The following is a 25,019-nucleotide window of genomic DNA, read 5'->3' on the forward strand; positions in this document are numbered from 1 at the left end:
AATGTAGAGAGGAGGGAGTGAAAGGATGCCAGGTCCGCAGGGAGGCGAGTTTTCCTCCATTTCCGCTCGGCTGCCCGGAGCTCTGTTCTGTGAGCTCGCAATGAGTCGTCGAGCCACGGAGCGGGAGGGGAGGACCGAGCCGGCCTGGAGGATAAGGGACATAGAGAGTCAAAGGATGCAGAAAGGGAAGAGAGGAGGGTTGAGGAGGCAGAATCAGGAGATAGGTTGGAGAAGGTATGAGCAGAGGGAAGAGATGATAGGATGGAAGAGGAGAGAGTAGCGGGGGAGAGAGAGCGAAGGTTGGGACGGCGCGATACCATCCGAGTAGGGGCAGTGTGGGAAGTGTTGGATGAGAGCGAGAGGGAAAAGGATACAAGGTAGTGGTCGGAGACTTGGAGGGGAGTTGCAATGAGGTTAGTGGAAGAACAGCATCTAGTAAAGATGAGGTCGAGCGTATTGCCTGCCTTGTGAGTAGTGGGGGAAGGTGAGAGGGTGAGGTCAAAAGAGGAGAGGAGTGGAAAGAAGGAGGCAGAGAGGAATGAGTCAAAGGTAGACGTGGGGAGGTTAAAGTCGCCCAGGACTGTGAGAGGTGAGCCGTCCTCAGGAAAGGAGCTTATCAAGGCATCAAGCTCATTGATGAACTCTCCGAGGGAACCTGGAGGGCGATAAATGATAAGGATGTTAAGCTTGAAAGGGCTGATAACTGTGACAGCATGGAATTCAAAGGAGGCGATAGACAGATGGGTAAGGGGAGAAAGAGAGAATGACCACTTGGGAGAGATGAGGATCCCGGTGCCACCACCCCGCTGACCAGAAGCTCTCGGGGTGTGCGAGAACACGTGGGCGGACGAAGAGAGAGCAGTAGGAGTAGCAGTGTTATCTGTGGTGATCCATGTTTCCGTCAGTGCCAAGAAGTCGAGGGACTGGAGGGAGGCATAGGCTGAGATGAACTCTGCCTTGTTGGCCGCAGATCGGCAGTTCCAGAGGCTACCGGAGACCTGGAACTCCACGTGGGTCGTGCGCGCTGGGACCACCAGATTAGGGTGGCCGCGGCCACGCGGTGTGGAGCGTTTGTATGGTCTGTGCAGAGAGGAGAGAACAGGGATAGATAGACACATAGTTGACAGGCTACAGAAGAGGCTACGCTAATGCAAAGGAGATTGGAATGACATGTGGACTACACGTCTCGAATGTTCAGAAAGTTAAGCTTACGTAGCAAGAATCTTATTGACTAAAATGATTGAAATGATACAGTACTGCTGGAGTAGGCTAGCTGGCAGTGGCTGCGTTGTTGACTTTGTAGGCTAGCTGGCAGTGGCTGCGATGTTGACACTACACTAATCAAGTCGTTCCGTCGAGTGTAATAGTTTCTACAGTGCTGCTATTCGGGGGCTAGCTGGCTAGCTAGCAGTGTTGATTGCGTAACGTTACGTTAAAAGAACGACAATAGCTGGCTAGCTAACCTAGAAAATCGCTCTAGACTACACAATTGTCTTAGATACAAAGACGGCTATGTGGCTAGCTAGCTACGATCAAACAAATCAAACCGTTGTACTGTAATATTTGACGTCTTGTCTTTATTGTTTGTGTGTAGGGACAAAAAGCCCCAGGCGCCCCCAGACCCTCGCCTGCCTCCTCCCAGCTGTCTCCTCTTGCCCACCACCCCAAAGAGAGGAGGACTTAAAGCCCCCGTCAGCAGCCGCACCAACATGCACATCCTAGTGGACACTGGACTCCGGGTAAACCAATCTAGCTACCCTCCCTGAAACTTTCAGGAACTTTCTCACAGGCTTTCACACAGGTTGACTAGAAGATGAAATAGTGTTTTGCGGCAGGCAGGTATTAAGATAAACAACAACCAGTCCCGTGAACAAATGGTAACCAATGGCTGAACAGTGGTTTACTGTTCATTCATCTGTGGTTGGTTGACTGTTGTCGTTCTTTCTCTGTCTAGCTGCTCCATATGAGTCTGAAGAAGTCCAAGGTGAACTCCTCTGAGGCCTCTGCTCTTGAGATGCTGGATCCCTTCTTTGCTCTGCTACTAGACTGTCTCAACTCCATGCACGTCAAGGTCAGTTGTGTGTGTGTGTGTGTGTCTGTGTGTGTGTGTTGAGAAGTGTGTGTGTGTCTGTATCTGAGTGTATGTCTCTCTCTCCGTGCCTCCAGGTGATAACAGAAGCTCTCTTAGCTTTTACGTTCCTGTTGCGGTTCGCCCTGCCAGCTGTAGAGCAGAATGCAGGCCAACTCACCAAGCAGCTGTTTGTCCTGCTCAAAGACTACTCCAAGGCTGGCGCTGCCCGCGGAGAGAACTTCCAACTCGTCCAGAACTGCTTCAAGGTAGCACAAGTGTTTGTTTCTATCCTGGAAATGGTTTAATGAATACATTTTAATATAGTATCAATTATAAACGGGGCCGTTCGAGCCCTGGATTCTGATTGACTGAAAGCTGTGGTATATGAGACCTTGTAAACTGGGTGGTTCAATCCATGAATGCTGATTGGCTGACAGCCGGGGTATATCAGACCATATACCACGGGTATAAAAAAACATATTTTTACTGCTCTAATTACGTCCAGGCACTCCGGGTTGCGTTGCGCGTAAGAACAGCCCTTAGCTGTGGTATATTGGCCATATACCACACCCCCTCATGCTTTATTGCTTAATAAGGCACCTCGGGGGTTTGTGATATATGACCAATATTCCACGGCTAAGTATATGGTATATTGGCCATATACCACACACCTCAGGTGTTTAGACTTGTTTACTGTTCTAATTATGTTGGTAACCAGTTTATAATAGCACCCCCCCACCCCCCTAGGTGCCTTATTGCTTAAATATAATATAAAGTACATTCATTCCACATTGCAAAAACATGCCATATTGTATGATTTGAAATAACAGAAATGTGGCCATATCAAATCATTGAATGATCCTTCTTTTCGCCGTCAGTCCATCACCATCCTAGTAAAGAACACGAAGACACACAAGATAACTGAGACGCAGCTGCAAGTGCTGCTGGGATACGCTGAGGAGGACATTTATGACCAATCACGTCAGGCGACAGCCTTCGGCCTGCTAAAGGTAGCTAACGCCCTCCCTCTCCACCTGTCCAAATCTAGGAGAGAGATGGAGTTGGGAGACCATACTTTATTGTTACAGCTAATACATTAGACCCCAACATTTTTTAGACCTTTATTTAACCAGACATATAGATGTATTTGCATTCAAAGTGTTTAATGAAATTCTTAATCTGTCCTCCTCTGTATCTCCCCCTACAGGCCATCCTGTCCAGGAAGCTGGTAGTGCCAGAGATGGAGGAGCTGATGAAGAAAGTGGCCAAGCTGTCTGTTACCGGGCAGAACGGCATGATCAGGGTCCAGTGCAGACATGTACGGTTTGGTTTCTTTTTATATTCATTTTTAAACCTGTATTTTACCATTTGTATTTTATTTTTGAAGGGGCCTTGTTAAAACAGTGGTTTAACTGTGCTTAATTAAGTCAACACATTTTTAGATTCTTAGTTTTAGTTTTTTCCTGTTATTTTCACCTATAGATTTACCAGAAGTATATCCTGGATTATCCTCTGGGGAAGAAACTGAGATCACACCTGGACTTCATCGTGGCCCAGCTCAGGTAGGATATATTTGTGTTTAAAGGGATTCATTGTTTTAGATGTAAGTCGTTTGTTTGTGACTTTTGATACTAAAATCTCTCTCTCTGTGTTAGTTATGAGTTTGACACAGGAAGAGAGGCTGCTCTGGAGTTGATGGCCTATATCTTCCAAACCTTCCCTCAGGTATCCACAACAATCCTCCTGACACACACATCCCATAATTACCGGAGTTCGACTCGCAGTAACTGGTCGCTTTCTATACCCACTGCTCCTGATCGAAGTTGGCTATAGAAACAGATCCCACATCCTAACCATAATAGGGAATAAACTCAAAACTGACCTTAGATCAGTTTTCTTTGGGACAACCTAATTCTACTCCTGTGTGTAACTGATTCGTCTCTGTCCTAGAACCTGCTGCTGCAGCACAGTGGGTTGTTCTTCGTCCCTCTGGCACTGGCCATGGTGAACGATGACTCGGCTCGCTGTAAGAAGATGGCCGCTGTTGCCATCAAATCACTGCTGAGTCAACTGGACCAGCAACACCAGAACACCCTGTTCACCCTGGTCAACACTTGGCTGTCTGGAGACAAGGTACAGACACACACACAGACACACACACACACACACACATTAGTCTTGTCTTTCTCTACGGGTCTAATAAAGCAATGTAAAGGTCTGATCAAGTGCAAATAATGGAAATCCACCTTAGACTATTGAGATGCACCCCATGTCCTCCTGCTGTAACCTCTGACCCCTATCCCCAGGTGTCTCTGCGTCGTCTGGGGGCCCAGGTGTGTGGGCTGTTTGTGGAGGTAGAGGGGGTTCAGTTTGGCCGCCGTTTAGATGCCCTGCTGCCCCTCATCGAGAAAGAGATCCACCCCAACAACTTTGAAGACGTGAGTCGAACATGAACTATTTTACCTAAACTTTCAAAAGCATTGCCTAAGCATTTGTATTTTATTTATTATTTTCTATAACCTGTGCTAACAGCTGCTCTATATCTGTGTGTCTGTCAGATTGAGGAGGAGAAGGATGAGAAGGCAGCAGATAGACTGCTGTTCAGTTACCTCACCCTGGTCACCAAACTCACCAAGGACTGTAGCCTACTGGAGCTCAGCAAGCCTCAAGACACTCTCACTAACATCCTGGGTAAGACACTACTACCTCTAGCCTGGGCCCACATCTGTTTGTGCTGTCTTGCCATTTCCTATGGTCGTAGATCAAACATCAGGCATCTTTCAGATGGGCCCGGTCTGAAAATCACCTCAGGCATCTCCGTTGTCTGTGGTGAGATAAATAGTAGAGTACTGTGGTATGTTAAGCAGTGTGATTAAACCCATGTGCCTACACGGTTTCACCTGAAACGTCTCTCTTGTTCTATGGGTTGATGATAAAGTCTAGAACCTATAGATCTACATTAATTCATCGATCATTGAATATAATATTTTACCCTGTAAACTGCTGACTTCCCCTTGGTGTAACGGAGCAATGTGTCTCCCCCCCCCCTCCATCAGGTCATGTTGAGACCCACCTGCGTTACCCTCACTGTTGGGTGTGGCTGACCGCCTCTCAACTGTTTGGTCAGCTGTTTGCTGCCCACCGGCCAGACCAGCTGGTTGCCCGCTGGAGAGAGGAGACCACAGAGAAGGGCGGTGCCAAAAACGCCACCACACCAGAACCTGTGGCGACCACGTTCCTTACAACCAACCTCGACAAGAAGGTGAGACGGGTCTGAACATCACTTAACCAAAGATACAGACCGATGACTTGACCTGCTTAGAGTGACCAGGGTCAAATGCGTCATCAAGATGGGCTTCTCAGTGAATGAGGCGGAACAGGGAGAACAGCTTTTTGGGGGTTTGAATAACAATGAGATAATTGAATGCATTGTATTGTAAACAAGGGTGTGACTCAAGTGATGTTTAGTCATACTGATTTATGTGTCTTTTACCTGGCTTTCCCCTCTCCTTCCCTCCACCAGATGAGAGAGTTGGTCCTGTCATTCTGTCACCAGCTCCAGTCGAAGTACCTGGACACGTCAACAGGAGAACAGGTAAGGACGACGATATTACACTGATGATGTTGCAAACAGACTATTTAAGTCGGAGGTGTCACCCGTCGGGCAGTAGTTCGATTGACAGGTTGGATGGTCTCGTCTGCCGTTCCCCAGGTGATCAAGAATCTGCTGTTCGTCGCCAAGGTGATCTACCTGATCTCACCCGAGTCTGAAATCCCACCTGCCCGGGAAGTAGAGGAGGGGGGGGAGGAAGAAGAGATGGAGAACGGAGGAGATCGGGAGAACGATGGAAAGGATGACGAAGGAGAGAAAGGTGATGAGGAAGAGGAGGATGAGAAGGATGATCGTCCTCCATCCTTACTGTGGATGATGAAGAAGCTGTCTCTAATGGCTAAGAGGGAAGCTGCAGACACGCCCAAGATACCCCTCAAGGTACACACAAACACGTGGTCCTTTTATGTTTTCCCAACACCACTGCTTATTTACAGATGGTGAGTTGATGAATATCTGCAATAAATGTTTGCATTGTTATTTGTCCTTTCTCTCCCCCCATAGAGAACATGTGTGTTTAAGTTCCTGGGGGCCATAGCTGTGGACCTGGGTAAAGACAGGCTGGGTCCTTACCTCACCACCATCATCGCTCCTCTCTACAGAGAACTGGACAGCACCTATGCAGACCAAGGTAGCATACTGTCCTCATCATTTAATAACAGCTACGAGGATCAAGCTAACACGACACTCCCTTTCACCATAACTCTGGCCTTTCAGTTCTCTCCCTGTTCTGTGTGTTTGTCTGACTGCTCGCTCTTGTTATGTGTCAACTCAACTCTGTGTAGTACTGATCCGTCTGTTGGTGTTGGTCACAGAGATGCATCAAATTAGTGCTCTATTTAATTAGACGTTTTACTCCCCAGACCCCACCCTGAAAAACCTGTCCCAGGAGCTAATAGAGCTGTTGAAGAAGCAGGTGGGGCTGCAGACCTTCTCCCTGGCCTTCTCAGCCGTTCAGAAGGATGCCTCACAGAGGAGGGCCAACCGCAAGAAACACAAGGCTATGCAGGTGTGTACTCTATGGCAGGGGTTCTCAAACTTGTGCTCGGGGACCCCCTTTTTTTTTTTTTTACAGAAAATTCAAAGAATAATCGGAACACAACTCGAGTGAGATGAAAAATAGCATACATTCAGACTTTGTTTGGCAGTGCTTGTTACCTGCAATTCTACAGATTGTCACGTGACAGACTTTTTTAATACAAAAAGGTATTGTTGAAAAATATAACATTGGATACCAATATCCCTGTTACCCACAGTTAAGAACATAAATGGTAGATTAATGACTTATTACACCCTGAACTTATTCCTAAAATGTATTTAATCTGTTAATATTCACTTACATATTTTGACAACATGCAATCTTTTGAGCTAGTGAAACAATACATCAGACACTGTTTATCGTAATGTTGCATACCAGCATCTCACCCTTTAACTCTCTCTCAGGCGGTGGCTAACCCTGACATCGCAGCCAGAAAGAAGCTGAAGAAACACAAGAACAAGATCGAGGCCAAGAAGAGGAAGATTGAGTTCCTGCGGCCTGGCTACAAAGCCAAGAGACAGAGGAACTCACTCAAGGACTTGGCGATGGTGAAATGATGTTATTATCCATTATATAGCAAGGATGGATGAGAAGACCAGGCAACCGTGTCCTGCTTAATGCAGGAGCTGACAGACGCAAGCCACCTCTGTATGAATTCTCAGTCAAGGATTTGATATATTTGTGCATTTAATGTAACTTTTTTTTAAATTAAAAATAAGTCCTACTTTCTTTGAACAGTGGTCCTGTTGAATATTGCTTATCTTGGGTGGGATGAAAGTAATTTGACGACAAAGGATGATATACTCCGTGTGAAATCAGTTTACTGTGGGTTGTCTTCACTGTACAAGCTCCTATAAATATGCAATAAAAGTTGTAGCATACAAATTAAGCAGTTAGTGTTCAACAACTGGCTAGTGGCATTTACACAATCTGATTATTAAAGTTTGAGCATTCCAAATGAAAAGGCCTAAACTAACAACCTCAAACTTTAAATTACACACCCAACAGCAGTTTTAGAAAAGGAAAAAAAAGGCATGAGTAGTACAATACAAAAAACAGCACCAGCTGCAGTAACATCGCTCAGGTCCTCTTCCTTGAAGGGGCCAGTCAGTTCTTTACCACTGAGAATTGAGCCTGAGCCAACACCAACCCCCTAGCCCCTTTCCCTTGGGTCTTTACAGATCAGAAGGAGCTGGAAGGGTTCACCAAAAATGGCAGAAAGCTCCTCATTGTTTAATTGCGTGTGAAGCCATCACCACATTATCTGGTTCCCTTCAGATCTGCAAACACCAGGGCTATGGGCTGGGGTGATAACATTATTTTGGGACCAGGTAGTATACTATATTGCAGCCTCTATCCCAGATTGGAAGGCATGGTGAAGGCTTCAGGGCTGTTTTCAGCAGGGCACAACGTTGTGGAACCTTCATATAGAAATGTGTTGTGTGTGACACGTAGAGTAAGGAATCACGTCAGCTCTATTCATGACATTTCTATCTTGAACGTGCCCCTGGAAGGAGTGCAGTCACTGGTCCTCCTGAGCGGTCCAATCAGGAAATATTTTATACAGGAGGTCCGGAGTATTTACAGAGAACAAGAGGTGTGGGCTGCCTTCACTGCCTGTTCTTCAGGGCTTCTACCAGCCTATGGGGGGAGAGAGCAAACATTGTTGAATAATATGACATGGTGTTGCGCAATGTCAACTGTGGGTTTATTAAAGGAGGGGGGGTTGACACAAGGACAGGACATCTTTATTCTACTATAGTAAAATCAATATAAAAAAAGCTTTGCTACATGACTGATGTCAACCAAAAGGAAACCCTCACCACTCCATGGCCTCGTCCAGGCCTGTGCCCTTGGTGGCGGAGGTCTTGAAGATCTGCCACTTCCGGTCTTTGAGGGCGGGGAGGCCCAGGGAGTTGGCCACCTCAGCCGGGGTCATGGCCTGCTCCATGTCCTGCTTGTTAGCAAACACCACCAGGATGGCTTTCTTCAACTCCTCTTCCTGAAGAGACAAACAGGGAGAGAGAGTCAGTCACACGGAGAAAATACATTGATCATTACAACTTGCCCTCCAGAGCACCTAAAAAAAAAGTCATACCTGCCTCATACTCAATGACACCTGCACTCTTATCAATGCAATGAATGCAGGCCTATCCACATGACCTACCTCCAGCATGGCGACAAGCTCAGACTTAGAGATGCCCATTCTGTCTCGGTCACTGCTGTCCACCACGTAGATGACAGCATCCGTGTTGGAGTAGTAACAACGCCAGTATGGCCTGGGAGAGAGATACAAGGGTTTGAAGGAGAGAGACGAAGGTTAGAGGGAGAGTGAAGGGCAGAAGCAAGTAGGCCAAACCCTCTAAATTGTAAAGAGGTATGGCACAATAATGTATGGAAAGTTGTGCTCTCTTGAGGAAGCTTCTGTCTACCTTTTAAAGTTCAAACAATGTCTATGTGTGTTGTATACACCACTACTACTCTCAGTTGTGATCTACGCAGTCACTTTAATAACTACCTACATGTACATACTACCTCAACTAACCGGTGCCCCCCCCCCCGCACATTGACTCTGCATTGGTACCCCCCTGTATATAGTCTCACTATTGTTATTTTACTGCGGCTCTTTAATTACTTGTTACTTTTAATCTCTTACTCTTATACACATTTTTTTGAAACTATTGTTGGTTAGGGGCTCGTAAGTAAGCATTTCACTGTAAGGTCTACACCTGTTGTATTCGGTGTATGTGACTAATACAATTTGATAAATAGGAAACACTTGTGATATAATTACCTAATACTCGTCTGTCCACCAAGATCCCACACCTGGAACTTCAGGTTTTTGTACGTCACCGTCTCCACATTGAAGCCGATTGCTGTACAACACAATCAGCACAATGGCAGAGATTTAAAAACCTCGAGCACACATGGCAAAGAAAGGAATGCACTTTAACCATCTCTCTTTGACATTGACATTGACGAAGACCAATTCAACTCATTGGGGAGCACACTAACATTAATTGATTTTCCACGCATGCACCTGGGCAACAGATATTGCGTGAGCAGCGTTTCGAAGTAGAAAGAAAAGAGTTACGTACTTGGAATGGTAGTGACCACCTCGCCGACCTGCAGGCGGTACAGGATGGTCGTTTTACCGGCGCCGTCCAACCCCAGGATCAGGATCCTCATCTCTCTGGTGCCAAACAGGCCAGAGAAGAGACTGGAAAACCACCCACCTACAGCACATGGACATGACATGAGTTAGACAATCAGTGGTAGTACAGACGCTAACTACCTTTAGCACCTATCGATGAAGGGATCTTCTTCCCGGCTGACTTTTGTCAAGAGCCCTGACGCTTGCTCGAAGTGTTAACATGCGGTACGGTTTTGGAAAGTCGCGCCTCTTTCTGGCCGTGTGGGAACACTAACCCTACATTGCCACGTTACAGCGCTTGTTTACGGAAGACAGAGGTGACCACCCGTGCCAATTATCAATCTAGCGCTCCGAAAACCTGAGTGTAAGCATAACTGGGGTGGAAGTGGAGTTCGTCAACTCGAGACACACACAGTAAGTGTATCGTTATTCAAAATATTATTTCTCGCTGATATGAAAGATAAGGGCCATATGTTCAGAAAAGCGATGATTGAGGTTTCTAACACTGTGTCGGAATTGTAGATCACACGGCCAGCCGTGGGCTATGCGAACGCGCTAGAAACCATATGGAGAGAAGGGTATTCCAGAGTGCTATCGACGGGACTGTGCCGAACAGTTGAGATAATGACGTCTTTGACGCTTCCCCAGTTTTCAGGAGGGATGCAGATGGCAGGACGTACAGTACCAGTCAAAAGTTTGGACACACCTATTCATTCAAGGGTTTTTCCTAATTTAAAAAAAACAACTATTTCCTACATTGTAGAATAATGGTGAAGACATCAAAACCACAATAATACATATGGAGTCATGTAGTAATCAAAAAAAATTAAAACAAATGAACATTTTATATTTGAGATTCTACAAAGTAGCCACCCTTTGCCTTGGTGACAGTATTCACACTTTGCATTTTCTCAACCAGCGAAAGGAAGCGTGTGTGACGAGTCTTGGGGCTCAACCTGTGCTTTTGCTCAAAGAAGTGATCAGAGGCAAAGGTGAGACTAAGAATACCCCGGTGAGACTGAGAATAACCCACCTGTCTTGTTGAGCTTTGACACAGAATTTATACCTGATAAGGTCAGGTTTGCTATTCTGTGAGGGCCTATGTTCTGAACCCACTACGGCGCTTCAGGTGCCAAGGATTCAGACATGTTGCAGCAGTGAGTATAAGGGAGATCCCATGATGTGAGAGAAGTGCCGGAGGACATAATCTGAGGGAGTGTACATCTGGGATAGAGAAAGCACTGCGTGTCAACTGTGGGAGCGCCCATGCAGCTGTGGATTCCAATTGCCCTGTGAGAGACAGGTTGAGATTGGCAGTGGGGCAGAAAGTGTCCTATGCTGAGGCAGTGAAGGGAGTAGATGATAGCCATAGAGTGAGTGATTTGACTGGGAGGCTAGAAGAGAGAACCAGAGAGAGAATGGGTTTTAGTAAGTTAGGATTTATTGTGTTTATAGACTTGGTAGTTGCAGATCAATATTTTGGGGTGAGAGATTTTAGTGTAGAACCTCTGAAGGAAGTTGAGGGAAGGGGCTGGTGTCAGATCGTTTAGGGCCAATGTAGTTGGATGGTGTGGTGGGAATAGTGAATAGGTGCAGGGTTAGATGGTGGTGCAATTTAAGATTTCCCCCTTCACCTTTTTTGGGGGGGGAGTGAACAAAATGTGCAATCCGCACTCCGACCTGCAACAATACGCAGGACAGCGTCGAGTCTACCGGAAATTCACACAGAACAGAAGGTTTTCCAGAGCTAGTGCTAACGTTAGTACTGCAACTGTAGCGATTGAGGAGAACAGTTGAATCAGGGCCAGAACCAGCAGGGGTAAGCACAATAAATAATGACTATATTAGCTAGCTAGTATCTTTGGCTATTTCCTGTTCTGTCTGTACTATAAAAGGTCCAGACTCATTGGTAGACGATGTCACCATACAGGGAGGCTATACATGGTTACAATGACATACATGCCGTGTCACACTGCATTTTACCATTAAAAAACTAGTCGAATAAATAACTACTGATTAACGTTAGTCAACTAATTATTGTGCTATGACGCTGTAACGTTAGCTGGGCTACAAGTACTCAGCATGTTGGCACAGGGAGTTAGCAGTACAGCTAACGTTAGCTAGCTAGACTGTCAGTATTTACGAATCACGACGACAATTAATGACTCAGGCACCTTAGAGGGATTTAATAGCTTTATCAATTTAATAACAGAGTAGCTGTACGTGAGACTACAATTATTAATACGTGTATGTTTGTTAGCTATCTATTTATGTTACTTAGCAAGTGGCCCCGTTTCATGGTACGTAGCAAGAGCTGGCAGAATAGCCTGCATTTCTACATAAAACACAACCTTGCGAATTCCCATTATAGTTCTCAAAGAGATTAAACATATATTTTAAAAACGTACCCATTCTGAAGACACTGAACCCTTGATCAACGGCGTTGTAGATCTCGACACGGCACCGCTTCCGTAGCTGTTGGAATTCAGTGACGTGTCGCAAGAACACGTCATTAATGGGTAATCCGGTTTCATTGTCCGTACGTTCAACGTCAGACAAATATTTTGAAACGCTAAATAGTTCAAACACAATTGCATGAAACGAGAAATATTATATGTTTTATAGAAAATTGTCCCCTTAGTATTTAGTTGTGAGTTCCGATATAAAAATACTATATTAGATGTGCGTTGATTCGGAACTAGACTTACAATGAGCTATATTCAAGAAGCCAACGTTTCAAATATTTTTTTCTGTAGAAAGAGCTGCAAATTGCACGTAAAATACTGTGGAATTTTGAACGCACTCCAAAAGAACGGAAGAATAATTTATGTACACTCGTTTTATACCTAAGTGGATGTACATCATTGGATGATGCCCCAATGCAAAAGGACCAGGCTATGATACACAAATTAGATTGATTGATTCCGTTGAAACACAAGCTATTTAACATTTGCAATTGTGAGTATGGATTTATTTCAACCGACGCTTAGCTAATGCATTACGAATGGGCTCTCCGCTCCGTGTCTGTACACGATTCTGTTCTCCTGCATCCCTTCGTTACAGACTCAAGTCCGGGGTCGTAGATAGCTGAGCCGCAATGGTGGAGAAGTCCGACCGGGCACCGCTACTGGACTGGGAGGAGGTTCCTCCGGCGGAGAAGCCTGTTCCCACACCAGTACAGGAGAAGGACGTCAAGGGGCCGAGCCCCGCCAATAGTCGGGCGTCGGGATGCACTGCGCCGGGGATAGGGTGGAGCACCAGTCCGGGGGGTCCTGAGTTTTTAACATCAGCAGTCTCTAGCATAGACACATCACTCTCATCCAGGAGCACGATCCCCACCCCTGCGGAATGGGATGCTCAGTGTCCCGACAAGGATGACCATACCCCGGCCTCAGGACAAGGAGAGGTGCCGCACGACATCATGGTGAAATGGGAAGAAAAGGATCCGATCGTGGCCGTGTTTGTGGTTACATTTGATACAAGATCAGGTGAGTCGAGGACCTCGGATCTTTTTTCGTGCTGTGCTGCGCTGCTGCCTAGAGAAGCAGCTGCATGGTCACACCCATCAATTTGTAACATCTATAGGTCTATAGCATCCATGCATATAATAATTATTTTATTGTTCATTATAGGCCTACTGGTTATTATTTGCAGAAATTGTAGGCGTATTCGCCTACGCCTTGAGGATGCTCTTCAACACAAAGACCTCTATATTCTTACTCAGGAACCCCAAAGTCACAGGGGATGTGTGAATTCTCTATGACCACACCCTGAAGGCAACCCCAGTCACTCACCTCGGGAATATCAGAGAGGTATAAGCCATAGCAGGCTAGATACAGTGGGGCAAAAAAGTATTTATTCAGCCACCAATTGTGCAAGTTCTCCCACTTAAAAAAATGAGAGGCCTGTAATTTTCATCATCGGTACACTTCAACTATGACAGACAAAATGAGAAAATAAATCCAGAAAATCACATTGTAGGATTTCTAATGAATTTATTTGCAAATTATGGTGGAAAATAAGTATTTGGTGAATAACAAAAGTTTATCTCAATACTTTGTTATATACCCTTTGTTGGCAATGACAGAGGTCAAACGTTTTCTATAAGTCTTCACAAGGTTTTCACACACTGTTGCTGGTATTTTGGCCCATTCCTCCATGCAGATCTCCTCTAGAGCAGTGATGTTTTGGGGTTGTTGCTGGGCAACACGGACTTTCAACTCCCTCCAAAGATTTTCTATGGGGTTGAGATCTGGAGACTGGCTAGGCCACTCCAGGACCTTGAAATGCTTCTTACGAAGCCACTCCTTCGTTGCCTGGGTGGTGTGTTTGGGATCATTGTCATGCTGAAAGACCCAGCCACGTTTCATCTTCAAAGCCCTTGCTGATGGAAGGAGGTTTTCACTCAAAATCTCACGATTCATGGCCCCATTCATTCTTTCCTTTACATGGATCAGTCATCCTGGTCCCTTTGCAGAAAAACAGCCCCAAAGCATGATGTTTCCACCCCCATGCTTCACAGTAGGTATGGTGTTCTTTGGATGCAACTCAGCATTCTTTGTCCTCCAAACACGAAGAGTTGAGTTTTTACCAAAATGTTATATTTTGGTTTCATCTGACCATATGACATTCTCCCAATCTTCTTCTGGATCATCCAAATACTCTCTAGCAAACTTCAGACGGGCCTGGACATGTACTGGGTTAAGCAGGGGGACACGTCTGGCACTGCAGGATTTGAGTCCCTGGCGGCGTAGTGTGTTACTGATGGTAGGCTTTGTTACTTTGGTCCCAGCTCTCTGCAGGTCATTCACTAGGTCCCCCCGTGTGGTTCTGGGATTTTTGCTCACCGTTCTTGTGATCATTTTGACCCCACAGGGTGAGATCTTGCGTGGAGCCCCAGATCAAGGGAGCTTATCAGTGGTCTTGTATGTCTTTCATTTCCTAATAATTGCTCCCACAGTTGATTTCTTCAAACCAAGCTGCTTACCTATTGCAGATTCAGTCTTCCCAGCCTGGTGCAGGTCTACAATTTTGTTTCTGGTGTCCTTTGACAGCTCTTTGGTCTTGGCCATAGTGGAGTTTGGAGTGACTGTTTGAGGTTGTGGACAGGTGTTTTCTATACAGATAACAAGTTCAAACAGGTGCCATTAATACAGGTAACGAGTGGAGGACAGAGGAGCCTCTTAAAGAAGAAGTTACAGGTCTGTGAGAGCCAGAAATCTTGCTTGTTTGTAGGTGACCAAATACTTATTTTCCACCATAATTTGCAAATAAATTCATAAAAAATCCTACAATGTGATTTTCTGGATTTTTTTCTCTTGATTTTTTCTCATTTTGTCTGTCATAGTTGAAGTGTACCTATGATGAAAATTACAGGCCTCTCTCATCTTTTTAAGTGGGAGAACTTGCACAATTGGTGGCTGACTAAATACTTTTTTGCCCCACTGTATATACATCTGTTAATAATGTCTGCCCACCGGCTTTACAACCAATGAGTTGTTATGTATGTAGTCTTGAGACTGTCTGGGACTACACATTCTTAATGAGTGAGTAGGAGAGAGAGGGAGTCAGCTGGTGGATTTCACTGCAGATTGAATTTCTTTAATCAGTGAGGGCATTGACTTCATTTGGTAATGATGGCATATTCCAAATAGTTTGAGGCCTATGGTTGGTTGGTTGATCTACATGCAGATTTGCACATTTGTGAAAACCTTCACATTTTAGGACAGTTGTGGTAACCATACCTACAGTATTGCCTAATTTCACTCCCATTTATGTGTGTGTGTTTACTGTTTAGGTAACATGTTAGAGTGGTGTCTGCCAGGGGACATGAACCTGGAGGGAGTAGAGTTCAAGGCTATGGCCAGCGGCTCCCATAGAGTCTCCAGCGACTTCATGTAAGTACACCCGGCTGCATCTCAATCATATGAACTTGAATCCTTTATTTTTTTTAAACCTATCAATAGTATAAAGTGGCACCCTTTTTTTGTATCCTATCCTGCATCTCAGTAGTCTAATAGGCTTCCTGTCCTCGCCTCCTTCATTTAAACTCATTTGAAATGGGGGAACGCTACCAGGCATCAGCCTTCTGCACTGTTATGTAGTAGCAAAGCTAGTGAAGGCGAGGAAAATCTTTTAGACTAAACATTTAGATGCACCCCCTGTGCCTCCTTGGCAGGACAGCAAAACCTTAGAACTGATCGTCAGCAGACAAATCGGCCAACTGGCAGGGCAGTATGTTCCCTTGGCTTGACTCATGGTCCTCTCTCTGGCCTCCACAGATACTTCCGTAAGGGCGGGTACTTTGGCCTGGCGTGCTTTGCCAACATGGCGGTGGATAGTGTGGTGGAGAGGGGGGCAAGAATGAAGTCTGTGGGTATCCTGTCAACATCTTACACCCTGCTGTACCGATACATGAGCTTCCTGGAACACCAAGTCAGGTAGATCTGGTTTTAAGTTATCTATCGATAATATAAATTCTCTGTTTTTTGCTCTCTGTCTTTGTCTTTCTCTCTTTTTGGTTGCAGTTTTTCCCTCACTCTCTTTTTTCTGTCACTGGATCTTTCTCTCTCTTTCGTGTATGCTCTCTTTCACTCCTCCTCTGCCCTCTCTCCCCCTCTCCCAGTCTTTCTCTGGATCTCTCTTTCTGTTTCTTGTACTCTATATCCCCCATTCTCTCTTTAACTCTCTCACTTTCTGTCACTCTCTGTATCCTCTCTCATGTCTCTCTCTCTCTCTCTCTCTCTCCTCAAGTCACAGTCGTCTCCCTGGTATTTATAATTATCTCCTGCATTAAAAATGGTGTGTGAGAGGGGTGTCACACTGCAATCTGTCACATATCCTGCTCAACAAGATGGGCTGAGTCTGAAATTGGCACCCTATTCCCTATATAGTGCACTACTTTTGACCAGAGTTGAAAGTTGTGATGGCACCCCCTGGTCAAAGGTATTGTACTAATAGGTAATAGGGTGTCATTTTGGACACAGACATACTGTGGTTTCCAGATAGTCCTTTCTCTTTTTTTGCTCTTCCTCTCACTTCCTCTATTTAGCCACCCACCAGTGTAAATGCAATTCTTATTCATCTCTTGTGTTGCGTAGTTATCACGTTGTGGTTAAACATTGGCATTTTTTCGCTGCTTACAGAAGTGTATGAGTTCCCTGAAAGTCTATGGGATCCAATAAGGTGGTATACCTTTTTATACCAACTCATGATTATTTGAATCAGCTGTAAAGTGTTAGGGCAGAAAACAAAATGTTCACTCCTGAAAAGGACCATAGTATTATAATAAAAAAGACCCAGCTGCTTGGTCAACCCAGCATAGAGTAAAAATAACCAATTGATGGTTAAATTAACCCATATTTGGGTCGTCCCAATTTGTTGGTCTATTCATGCAACCCGACTGGCTGGGTCAAAATAACCCAACATATGTTCTGTCCATTATTTAACCAGCTCTGGCTTACCAAATAACCAACATTGGGTTGTTTTTAGCCCATCATTTTTAGTGTGAGTAGCAGGCTCATCTGTTATTTCAAGGACACTACTGTTGCATTGATAGTCCAGGATGAATCCTAACATGAGGCCTACTCTGCATGCATAACTCAAATTTTCAGTCGTCAATGTTATACACACAGATTGCAATTTAGATGTCAATCCTTAGTAGAGTTGAAGAGAGAATGCTGACGATGTTAGCATAGCTCGAAGTAGAAGTTGCCCCTAACAACAGATCTAGGATACCCTACTCCCAAAAATGTATCATTAGGGGGGATGGAAACAACTGTTCCTGTATCAGTGTTGAGGAGCAACTTCTACCTACTCTATTATTATAGCGTCACAAGAAGAGACCCCACTATGGTAATCTTCCCCCAGACACATAAACAGACCCATTCCTAGGCATTCTGCTTACATTGCCTGTATTACTTTCAATTTGTGTGTGTGTGTGTGTGTCTGATCCAGGCTCCAGTTGAAAACTCCTGGCCAGTACTCTCCTCTGGAGGCGTTCTTTGAGGATAAGAGATCAGTGCTGCCCCCCGATGGGGGGAGTGTGGTTACTGCATGTCCTGGCAGTGCCTGGGGAGCAGCTCTCAACCACTGTATGCACCCTGAGATGAAGGTGAGAGGTTGAGGTTTACTATTACGCAGATATGAAATGGTATTTCAGGTGGCGGGATTCTGTGTGTGTGTTTTTGTGCTGCTAGTATTGATGGTGATGATGATGATGACAGTAGCTCTCCTCCTCCCTCCAGATCACCCACCCAGCTGGCTGCATGTCTCAGTTCATCCAGTTCTTTGGGGAGCAGATCATGGTCCTGTGGAAGTTAGCTCTGCTGAGGAGACGTATCCTCATCTTCTCTCCTCCACCTGTGGGCGTGGTCTGTTACAGAGGTGAGGGGGGCCACTAACACATGCACACGCACAGACAGACACACACACACACGGACACGGATGCAAGCACAGACACAGACATACACAGTAACTTCTCAGTTGCGTTTGTTTTCTTCATGCTCAAAAGAACACAATGCTACTCACTTATGTACTCTTAAACATACAATTTTATACACATTTTCATTAACTTTCTCTATTTCCTGTCCTCCCTAGTGTACTGCTGCTGTTGCCTGGCCAACGTGTCCATTCCGGGGGTGGGCGTGGCCGTGCCAGAGTTCCGCCCCTTCTTCTATGTCAACGTGGCAGACATTGATACCCTGGATACGGAACTGTCCTACGTAGCATGTGAGTGTCTGGAGTCAGGGAATAGGGCATCTTCATAGTCTTTAACTTCCCCTTCCATTCATCTGCACTGATCTGAAAACTGAAGATGGGTGAAAGCAATATGGTGGAGGCATTGTAGGGTTTTGCTATCACTTCTAAAACCGGTCTATTTCTTTCACATCTGTGAGAGACAGAGCGGAATACACTTCAGACTATTCCAATAAAACTGAAGGGCGTGTGTGTGTGTGTGTGTGTGTGTGTGTGTGTGTGTGTGTGTGTGTGTGTGTGTGTGTGTGTGTGTGTGTGTGTGTGTGTGTGTGTGTGCGTGCAGGCACCACAGAGAAGATCTTTGAGGAGAAGCGGGACCTGTACGACGTCTATGTGGATAACCAGAATGTGAGGACGACCAGAGAGAGTCTGAAGCCTTTACTGCGGCTCAGCGCTGCAGACAGAGAGAAGTACCGCAGACTCACGGAACAGAGGTACAGTAGTCTGCAAAATAACCCGAGGGGGAGAATGTTGTTCATGTTATCTTCTTGTAGTCGATACAGAGGTGACGATAATAGTGACAACATGGTGTTTCCAGGCAGATGCTGTTATATTCTCAGGAGGAGAATGGAGACTGTGTGTCCAGTGAAGAGGACCACTTCATTCTGTCAGTATATTACACCAGGATCCAGTCTACAACTGGCGTTTATATAAAGAAGCCTTCAAAATTATATATATATATTTTTTTACACTTAATTAAGCAGTTTATTTCTATATACAAACAAAATAAAATGTCCATGAAAACATTGTTTAAAAAAATAAGTACTTCTCATTTTTTCTCTACCGTTGTAGGTTTTTCCTGGAGCAGAATAACCGTATCTTCCAGACGCTCAGTGAGGTGGCAGGGAGCCCTGAGCCCATCCTAACCCAGGAGAGTGTGAGGGCCATGGGGCTTGACCCTCACGGAGACAGGCTCTTCCTGCTCCACCTGCTGGAGACATACGGCTATGACAGCCTCCTGGTCACTGAGCACCCTTGCTGCAGCTGAGGCCTGGGTGGCACACTGACTGACCGACAGGATCCTGTTCACTCAGACACACAGACTCAATGCAGACAGTCTGGAGTCTGGACTGAGAGGTCAGAATATTTTGGCAAGGCTGAGACAAAGGCCTGTATTCATAAAGCGTCTCAGTAGTGCTGATCTCAGATCCGTTTAGCCTTTTAGAGCTCATTGAATAAGACTTACATGGACAGGGGGGACCTGATCCTAGATTAGCATTCCTACTCAGATGCTTTATGAATAAGGGAGACCCTGAGGCCCAGACAAAGCAAATGAATGGAGAGAGCCATGGAACAAGAAAAGTTCTTGGTTCTTGGTACTGTCCTATGACATTCATGGGTGCTCAATCTGGACTGTTAACCGTCGCCTTCCTGCCTGTCAATAAAATGTACAGTAACAGAGGAATGTCATTCATGTCTATCCCCAACCCTCTTTTTCTGGAAGAGTGGAGCCAAACACAAACATCCTGGAACTCTGGAGATTCGGTGCCTATGAGCAGAATTTACCAAGAAAGTCATGCTTACGGTTTCCTTATGTTTTCAAATGGGGAGTCAAATCTAAAGTCTGTGGTAATGTCCTCAAACTGAGGGAGGATTTGTCACTTCTCTTAATAGGACATCTATTTATTTATGTTTTTGAGAGAAGAAATCACCAAACTTTTGTCTTTAAATAGAAAGGGATCTGTAGAATGTGTTTTATTATAAAATGATCCCATTAAGTCACTGCTAAGCCCAAAACCACTGTGGTCAGCATTGTATAGAAATGGCCACCAACACCATCCATAATCATGATACGACAGACCTGATACTAAGTGCCCGATTCAATCCGTAGCGCTGAAGATCCACGCTACAGTGCGATATACATTTAAAGGCCATGTTTTACACGTTCACGGAGACTGCATTCCCGGTAAACGCTGCATATGTCAACTCATTCGGAAATGACCTTTACATTTCAGTCACGCAACTTCTGTGATACGGACTGAATCGAGCCCTTAAGTACACAATACTAGTTCACATGTGGATTTGGTTTCCAGTGAAAGAGGGGTCAGGACTCACCAGCACACTTTCTTATGATGTCCAACATAGAAATGTAACAATTTTATATTACTTTAAAAATGTACTTTATCACAGCCATTTGACCAAGAGGTTTTGGGCTCAAATTGAAACGTATTCTCGTGGTGTTTCCTCAATTCTCTGTCAAATATATACGAAGAGTGAAAAATGTGAATGAGCTCGTGGCTCAATGGTTATATCCTATCCTTCAGACCAAGAGGTCGTAGGTTCAAACTTCATTTCTTATACTGTTGTGTACGTTTCAGCAACTCTCGATGTCAAACATACAAAGAGTGTGGTATAAAATGTGATGGAGATTGTGGTGCAGTGGTTCAATTACTGCCTTGTAGACCAAGAGGTTCTAGCTTCGAACCTCATCTATTCAGCCATTGTGTACGTTTCCGCAACTCTCGCCGTCAAACATACAAAGGGAAGGGTAAACAATGATGATGGTGGTGGTTCAATCTCTACCTCAAAGCTTCGAGGTTGTGGGTTCAAAACAAAGTGTTGCCGCAGCTCTCGATGTCAAACATACGAAGGGAATGGTAAAAAGAAATACTGTGTTTTGTTTCTGTTGAGATTTAAAACAGTTTTTTGGTTTGCGCCTCTGAAATTCTGACTGTCAGAAATACAAAGAAAAGCAGATGTACAGTAATGGACCAGTGGAGGCTGCTGAGGGGAGGACGGCTCATAATCACGTCTGGAACGGAGTTAATGGAATGGGATCAAACACATGGAAACAATTGTATTTGATACCATTCCATTGATTCTGCTCCAACCATTACCACGAGCTTGTCCTCCCCAGTTAAGGTTCCACCAACCTCATGTGATGGAGACACTTTACGCCAATGATGGTAAACTGTGAATGACAAGTAGCCTAGAGTGGTTATGAGCGTTGGGACAGTAACCGAATGGTTGCTGTTTTGAAGCCCAGAGCCGAATAGGTGAAAAATCTGTTGATGTGCCCGTGAGTGAGCAAGGCATTTAACCCTAAGAGCGTCTGCTAAATTACAAAGAATGTTGAAAAAAATGGAAACAAAAATATTGTCTGGCTTTTTTTTTAGTGATGCTCCTTATCGATTTCATCAGAACTGTTCACATCAGAAATCATGACATTATTTACGGTGCTCCCTTCACATAGGGAAGAGCAGCAAGCCACTGAAGGTGTTGTAGTTATCAAAATGATAGAGCCCCCAGCCTGAGGGGAGACGCATGTAGATCGCATCCCCCTCCTCCAGCTCTAGAGAATGCTTTTCTGTATCGGTTATACCTGCCTTCTCTCTCTCCAACTCTTCCACCTCCCTCTCACTGACAGTCTGGCCTCCAATGCTGTGATTGCCGGAAAGGACACATTAGTAAACTTAACATTTGTTCAACCTACCTTAAGCAAAATGTTTTTACATAGTTTAATTACCTGTGTTGCCACTCACTGCCTGTCACGCTGGCCTCCAAGGCTAAAATAATAGGAAAGGAAACTAAAAAACTAATATGAGAAATACCCATAAAAATAAACGGCCTATAAAAACAAACGAGAAACAGTTGTTGGCCAACTGACTTGAACCTGCATTCTTTCTCTTCAGCTCCTCCTCACCAGCATTCAGTATGGCAGTCATGGCTGGAATTATGGTCAGAAATTCTCAAAAGCCATTGGGGCTCAATTCAATCCGTATCGCAGAAGTTCAGCGCTACAGGGTGATTGAAAGGCAATGTTCTCAATTTGAAATGATCTTTACATTTCTATTAAATAGAGCCACAGATCTTTCACAAACCGATATGATAATGAACCAAATTAACTTCTACTCTTATTCGGAATGCACATTACCTGAATTTTCGGTCTTCAGCTCCTATACCTCCTTTTCACTGGCACTTAGTCTGACACCCCATGGCTGGAAATATGGAGAGAAAAAAACATTGCTCAAGAACTGTTGATACTCCATTGAGCCAAAGTCATAGCGAACCAAATGAACATCCGCAGTGAACCAAATTAACATCTGTAGGCCTACACATACAATAGCCTATATCCCACTGGGCAAAAACTGTTTGAATCAATATTGTTTTTTTTTCCATGGTCATTTCAACCAAACAAATAAATGTGATGACATTCAATTAACGTGAAAAACTGATTGTATTTGAAAAAAATGATCTACGTAAGGAAATTTGGTCTTTTTTTTCAACCCAAATTTTCACCCAAATCCAATGACATGGTGATTTTTTTGGTTGATTTCACGATAAATTCACATTACTTGACAACTCAACCAAAGAAAATCACAACTAGACATTAAACTGACGTCTGTCCCCAGTCAGATCTGTATCTTTATTTGGTTCCTCATGACAACAGTTAATCTTCCTGTGGTCCATAAACACAACAAAACATACACTACAGACATAACACTTTACAATTTACAACGAAAGACTAGAAGACAAACATTTAGCAAGTAGACATTAAAATAACTAACAGCTTAAACATTCAACAAACACACAGGGATTTTTTTTCTTCTAAAAACCTGTTTTTGCTGTGTCATTATGGGGTATTGTTTGTAGATTGATGGGGGGAAAAGGTTGTAACATAACAAAATGTGTAAAAAGTCAAGGGGTCTGAATACTTTTCAAATGCACTGTACCTGCATTCTTCCTCTCCAGTCTGGCTTCCATGTTCCTCATCTTCACCACGATGGTTCCCTGCTTGTGCACCATGTTTCTCAGCTGCTTCAGCTCATCCCAGATGTCAGGGGTGGTGGTGATCTGACTGCTAGTGCTTGTGGGTTGTGTCTGTAGCTTCAATCTCTTGGCACTCAATCAAAATCCCCCCCCCCACTCTCCCTGAGCCCATGCCCCAGAAAAACACCCCTCAAACACACACAACTACAAAATGTAGTTAGGCAAGGTAGGAGAAATGTAACGTGATTGTGACGTACCAGGAGAAAAATATAACATGTTGAACTAAAAATCATTTTAAGCTGACGCAGGGAAAAGGTGTGAGAGAACTGAACCTGTTACACTATACACAAAGTATGTGGACACCCCTTCAAATAGGTGGATTCGGCTATTTCAGCCACACCCGTTGCTGACAGGTGTATCAAATCGAGGACGCAGCCAAGCAATCTCCATAGACAAACATTGACAGTAGAAGAAGACTGAAGAGCTCAGTGACTTTCAACAAATCAAATGAAATGTTATTGTTCACACATGGTTAGCAGATGTTAATGAGAGTGTAGCGAAATGACTGTGCTTCTAGTTCCAACAATGCATTAATATCTAACAAGTAATCTAACAATTTCCCAACAACTACCTGATACACAAATCTAAAGGGGTGAATGAGAATATGTACATACAAATATATGGATGAACAATGGCCGAGCGGCATAGGCAAGGTGCAATACATGGTATAAAATACAGTATGTACATATGATATGAGTAATGTAAGATATGTAAACATTATTAAAGTGCCATTATTTAAAGTGCCATTGTTTACAGTAACTAGGGATCAATTTATTAAAGTGGCCAGTGATTGGGTCTCCATGTAGGCAGGAGCCTCACTGAGTTAGTGATGGCTGTTTAACAGTCTGATGGCCTTGAGATAGAAGCTGTTTTTAGTCTCTCATAGTCCCAGTTTTGATGCACCTGTACTGACCTCGCCTTATGCATGGTAGCAGTGTGAACAGGCAGTGGCTCGGGTGGTTGATGTCCTTGATGATCTTTTTGGCCTTCCTGTGACATCGGGTCATGTAGGTGTCATGGAGGGCAGGTAGTTTGCCCCCTGGTGATACGTTGTGCAGACTGCACCACCCTCTGGAGAGCCTTGCGGTTGAGGGCAGTACAGTTGCCATACCAGGCTAGGATACAGCCCGACAGGATCCTCTCAATTGTGCATCTGTAAAAGTTTGTCAGGTGACAAGCCAAATTTCTTCAGCCTCCTGAGGTTGAAGAGGCACTGTTTGTCTGTGATGTGGACGCCGAGGAACTTAAAACTTTCCACATTCTCCACTGCTGTCCCTTTGATGTGGATATGGGTGTGCTCCCTCTGCTGTTTCCTGAAGTCCACAATCATCTACTTTGTTTTGTTGATGTTGAGTGAGAGGTTGTTTTCCTGACACCACACTCCGAGTGCCCTAACCTCCTCCCTGTAGGCTGTCTTGTTTTTGTTGGTCATCAAGCCTACTACTGTTGTCTGAAATTTGATGATTGAGTTGGAGGCATGCATGGCCACACAGTCATGGGTGAACAGGGAGTACAGGAGGGGGCTGAGCATGCACCCTTGTGGGGCTCCAATGTTGAGGGTCAGCGAAGTGGAGATGTTGTTTCCTACCTTCACCATGAGGGCGGCCCATCAGAAAGT

The 25,019-nt window shown here is 44.7% G+C and overlaps 3 protein-coding genes across 4 annotated transcripts in view; 2 read left to right on the top strand and 1 right to left on the bottom strand.

The window, feature by feature from the left end:
• The window catches only part of utp20 (UTP20 small subunit processome component), a 28,575-nt gene extending 20,966 nt beyond the window's left edge, over positions 1–7,609 (top strand). The window contains exons 43-58 of the mRNA XM_064939858.1: positions 1,595–1,739; positions 1,955–2,071; positions 2,167–2,337; positions 2,950–3,081; positions 3,279–3,389; positions 3,554–3,633; positions 3,727–3,796; positions 4,022–4,204; positions 4,378–4,509; positions 4,630–4,762; positions 5,128–5,333; positions 5,595–5,666; positions 5,784–6,062; positions 6,186–6,312; positions 6,545–6,690; positions 7,125–7,609. Coding sequence (XP_064795930.1) covers positions 1,595–1,739; positions 1,955–2,071; positions 2,167–2,337; positions 2,950–3,081; positions 3,279–3,389; positions 3,554–3,633; positions 3,727–3,796; positions 4,022–4,204; positions 4,378–4,509; positions 4,630–4,762; positions 5,128–5,333; positions 5,595–5,666; positions 5,784–6,062; positions 6,186–6,312; positions 6,545–6,690; positions 7,125–7,277 — 2,257 coding nt within the window. The 3' untranslated portion in view covers positions 7,278–7,609. The remainder of the gene's footprint in view (positions 1–1,594; positions 1,740–1,954; positions 2,072–2,166; positions 2,338–2,949; positions 3,082–3,278; positions 3,390–3,553; positions 3,634–3,726; positions 3,797–4,021; positions 4,205–4,377; positions 4,510–4,629; positions 4,763–5,127; positions 5,334–5,594; positions 5,667–5,783; positions 6,063–6,185; positions 6,313–6,544; positions 6,691–7,124) is intronic.
• On the bottom strand, positions 7,522–12,389 carry LOC135515961 (ADP-ribosylation factor-like protein 1). The gene is made up of 6 exons (XM_064939861.1): positions 12,283–12,389; positions 9,819–9,956; positions 9,515–9,596; positions 8,888–8,999; positions 8,544–8,722; positions 7,522–8,361 (listed from the first exon to the last, which is right to left on the bottom strand). The coding sequence occupies exons 1-6, from the start codon at positions 12,284–12,286 to the stop codon at positions 8,331–8,333; spliced, it is 546 nt and encodes a 181-aa protein (XP_064795933.1). The 5' UTR covers positions 12,287–12,389; the 3' UTR covers positions 7,522–8,330.
• LOC135515960 (DENN domain-containing protein 11-like) lies at positions 11,553–21,000 on the top strand. Of its 2 annotated transcripts, none has more exons than XM_064939859.1 (10): positions 11,553–11,693; positions 12,938–13,362; positions 15,672–15,771; positions 16,156–16,314; positions 17,831–17,987; positions 18,121–18,259; positions 18,473–18,604; positions 18,915–19,065; positions 19,170–19,238; positions 19,424–21,000. In XM_064939859.1, exons 2-10 carry the CDS (start codon positions 12,972–12,974, stop codon positions 19,617–19,619), a joined length of 1,494 nt encoding a protein of 497 aa, XP_064795931.1. In that variant the 5' UTR covers positions 11,553–11,693; positions 12,938–12,971; the 3' UTR covers positions 19,620–21,000. The 2 variants fall into 2 exon arrangements, with proteins under 2 accessions (XP_064795931.1, XP_064795932.1); XM_064939860.1 differs by lacking the exon at positions 11,553–11,693 and adding an exon at positions 12,396–12,832.
• Positions 21,001–25,019: the final 4,019 nt, after the last annotated feature.

The sequence above is a fragment of the Oncorhynchus masou genome, chromosome 27, assembly GCF_036934945.1.
Source record: "Oncorhynchus masou masou isolate Uvic2021 chromosome 27, UVic_Omas_1.1, whole genome shotgun sequence".
Taxonomy (NCBI): domain Eukaryota; kingdom Metazoa; phylum Chordata; class Actinopteri; order Salmoniformes; family Salmonidae; genus Oncorhynchus; species Oncorhynchus masou.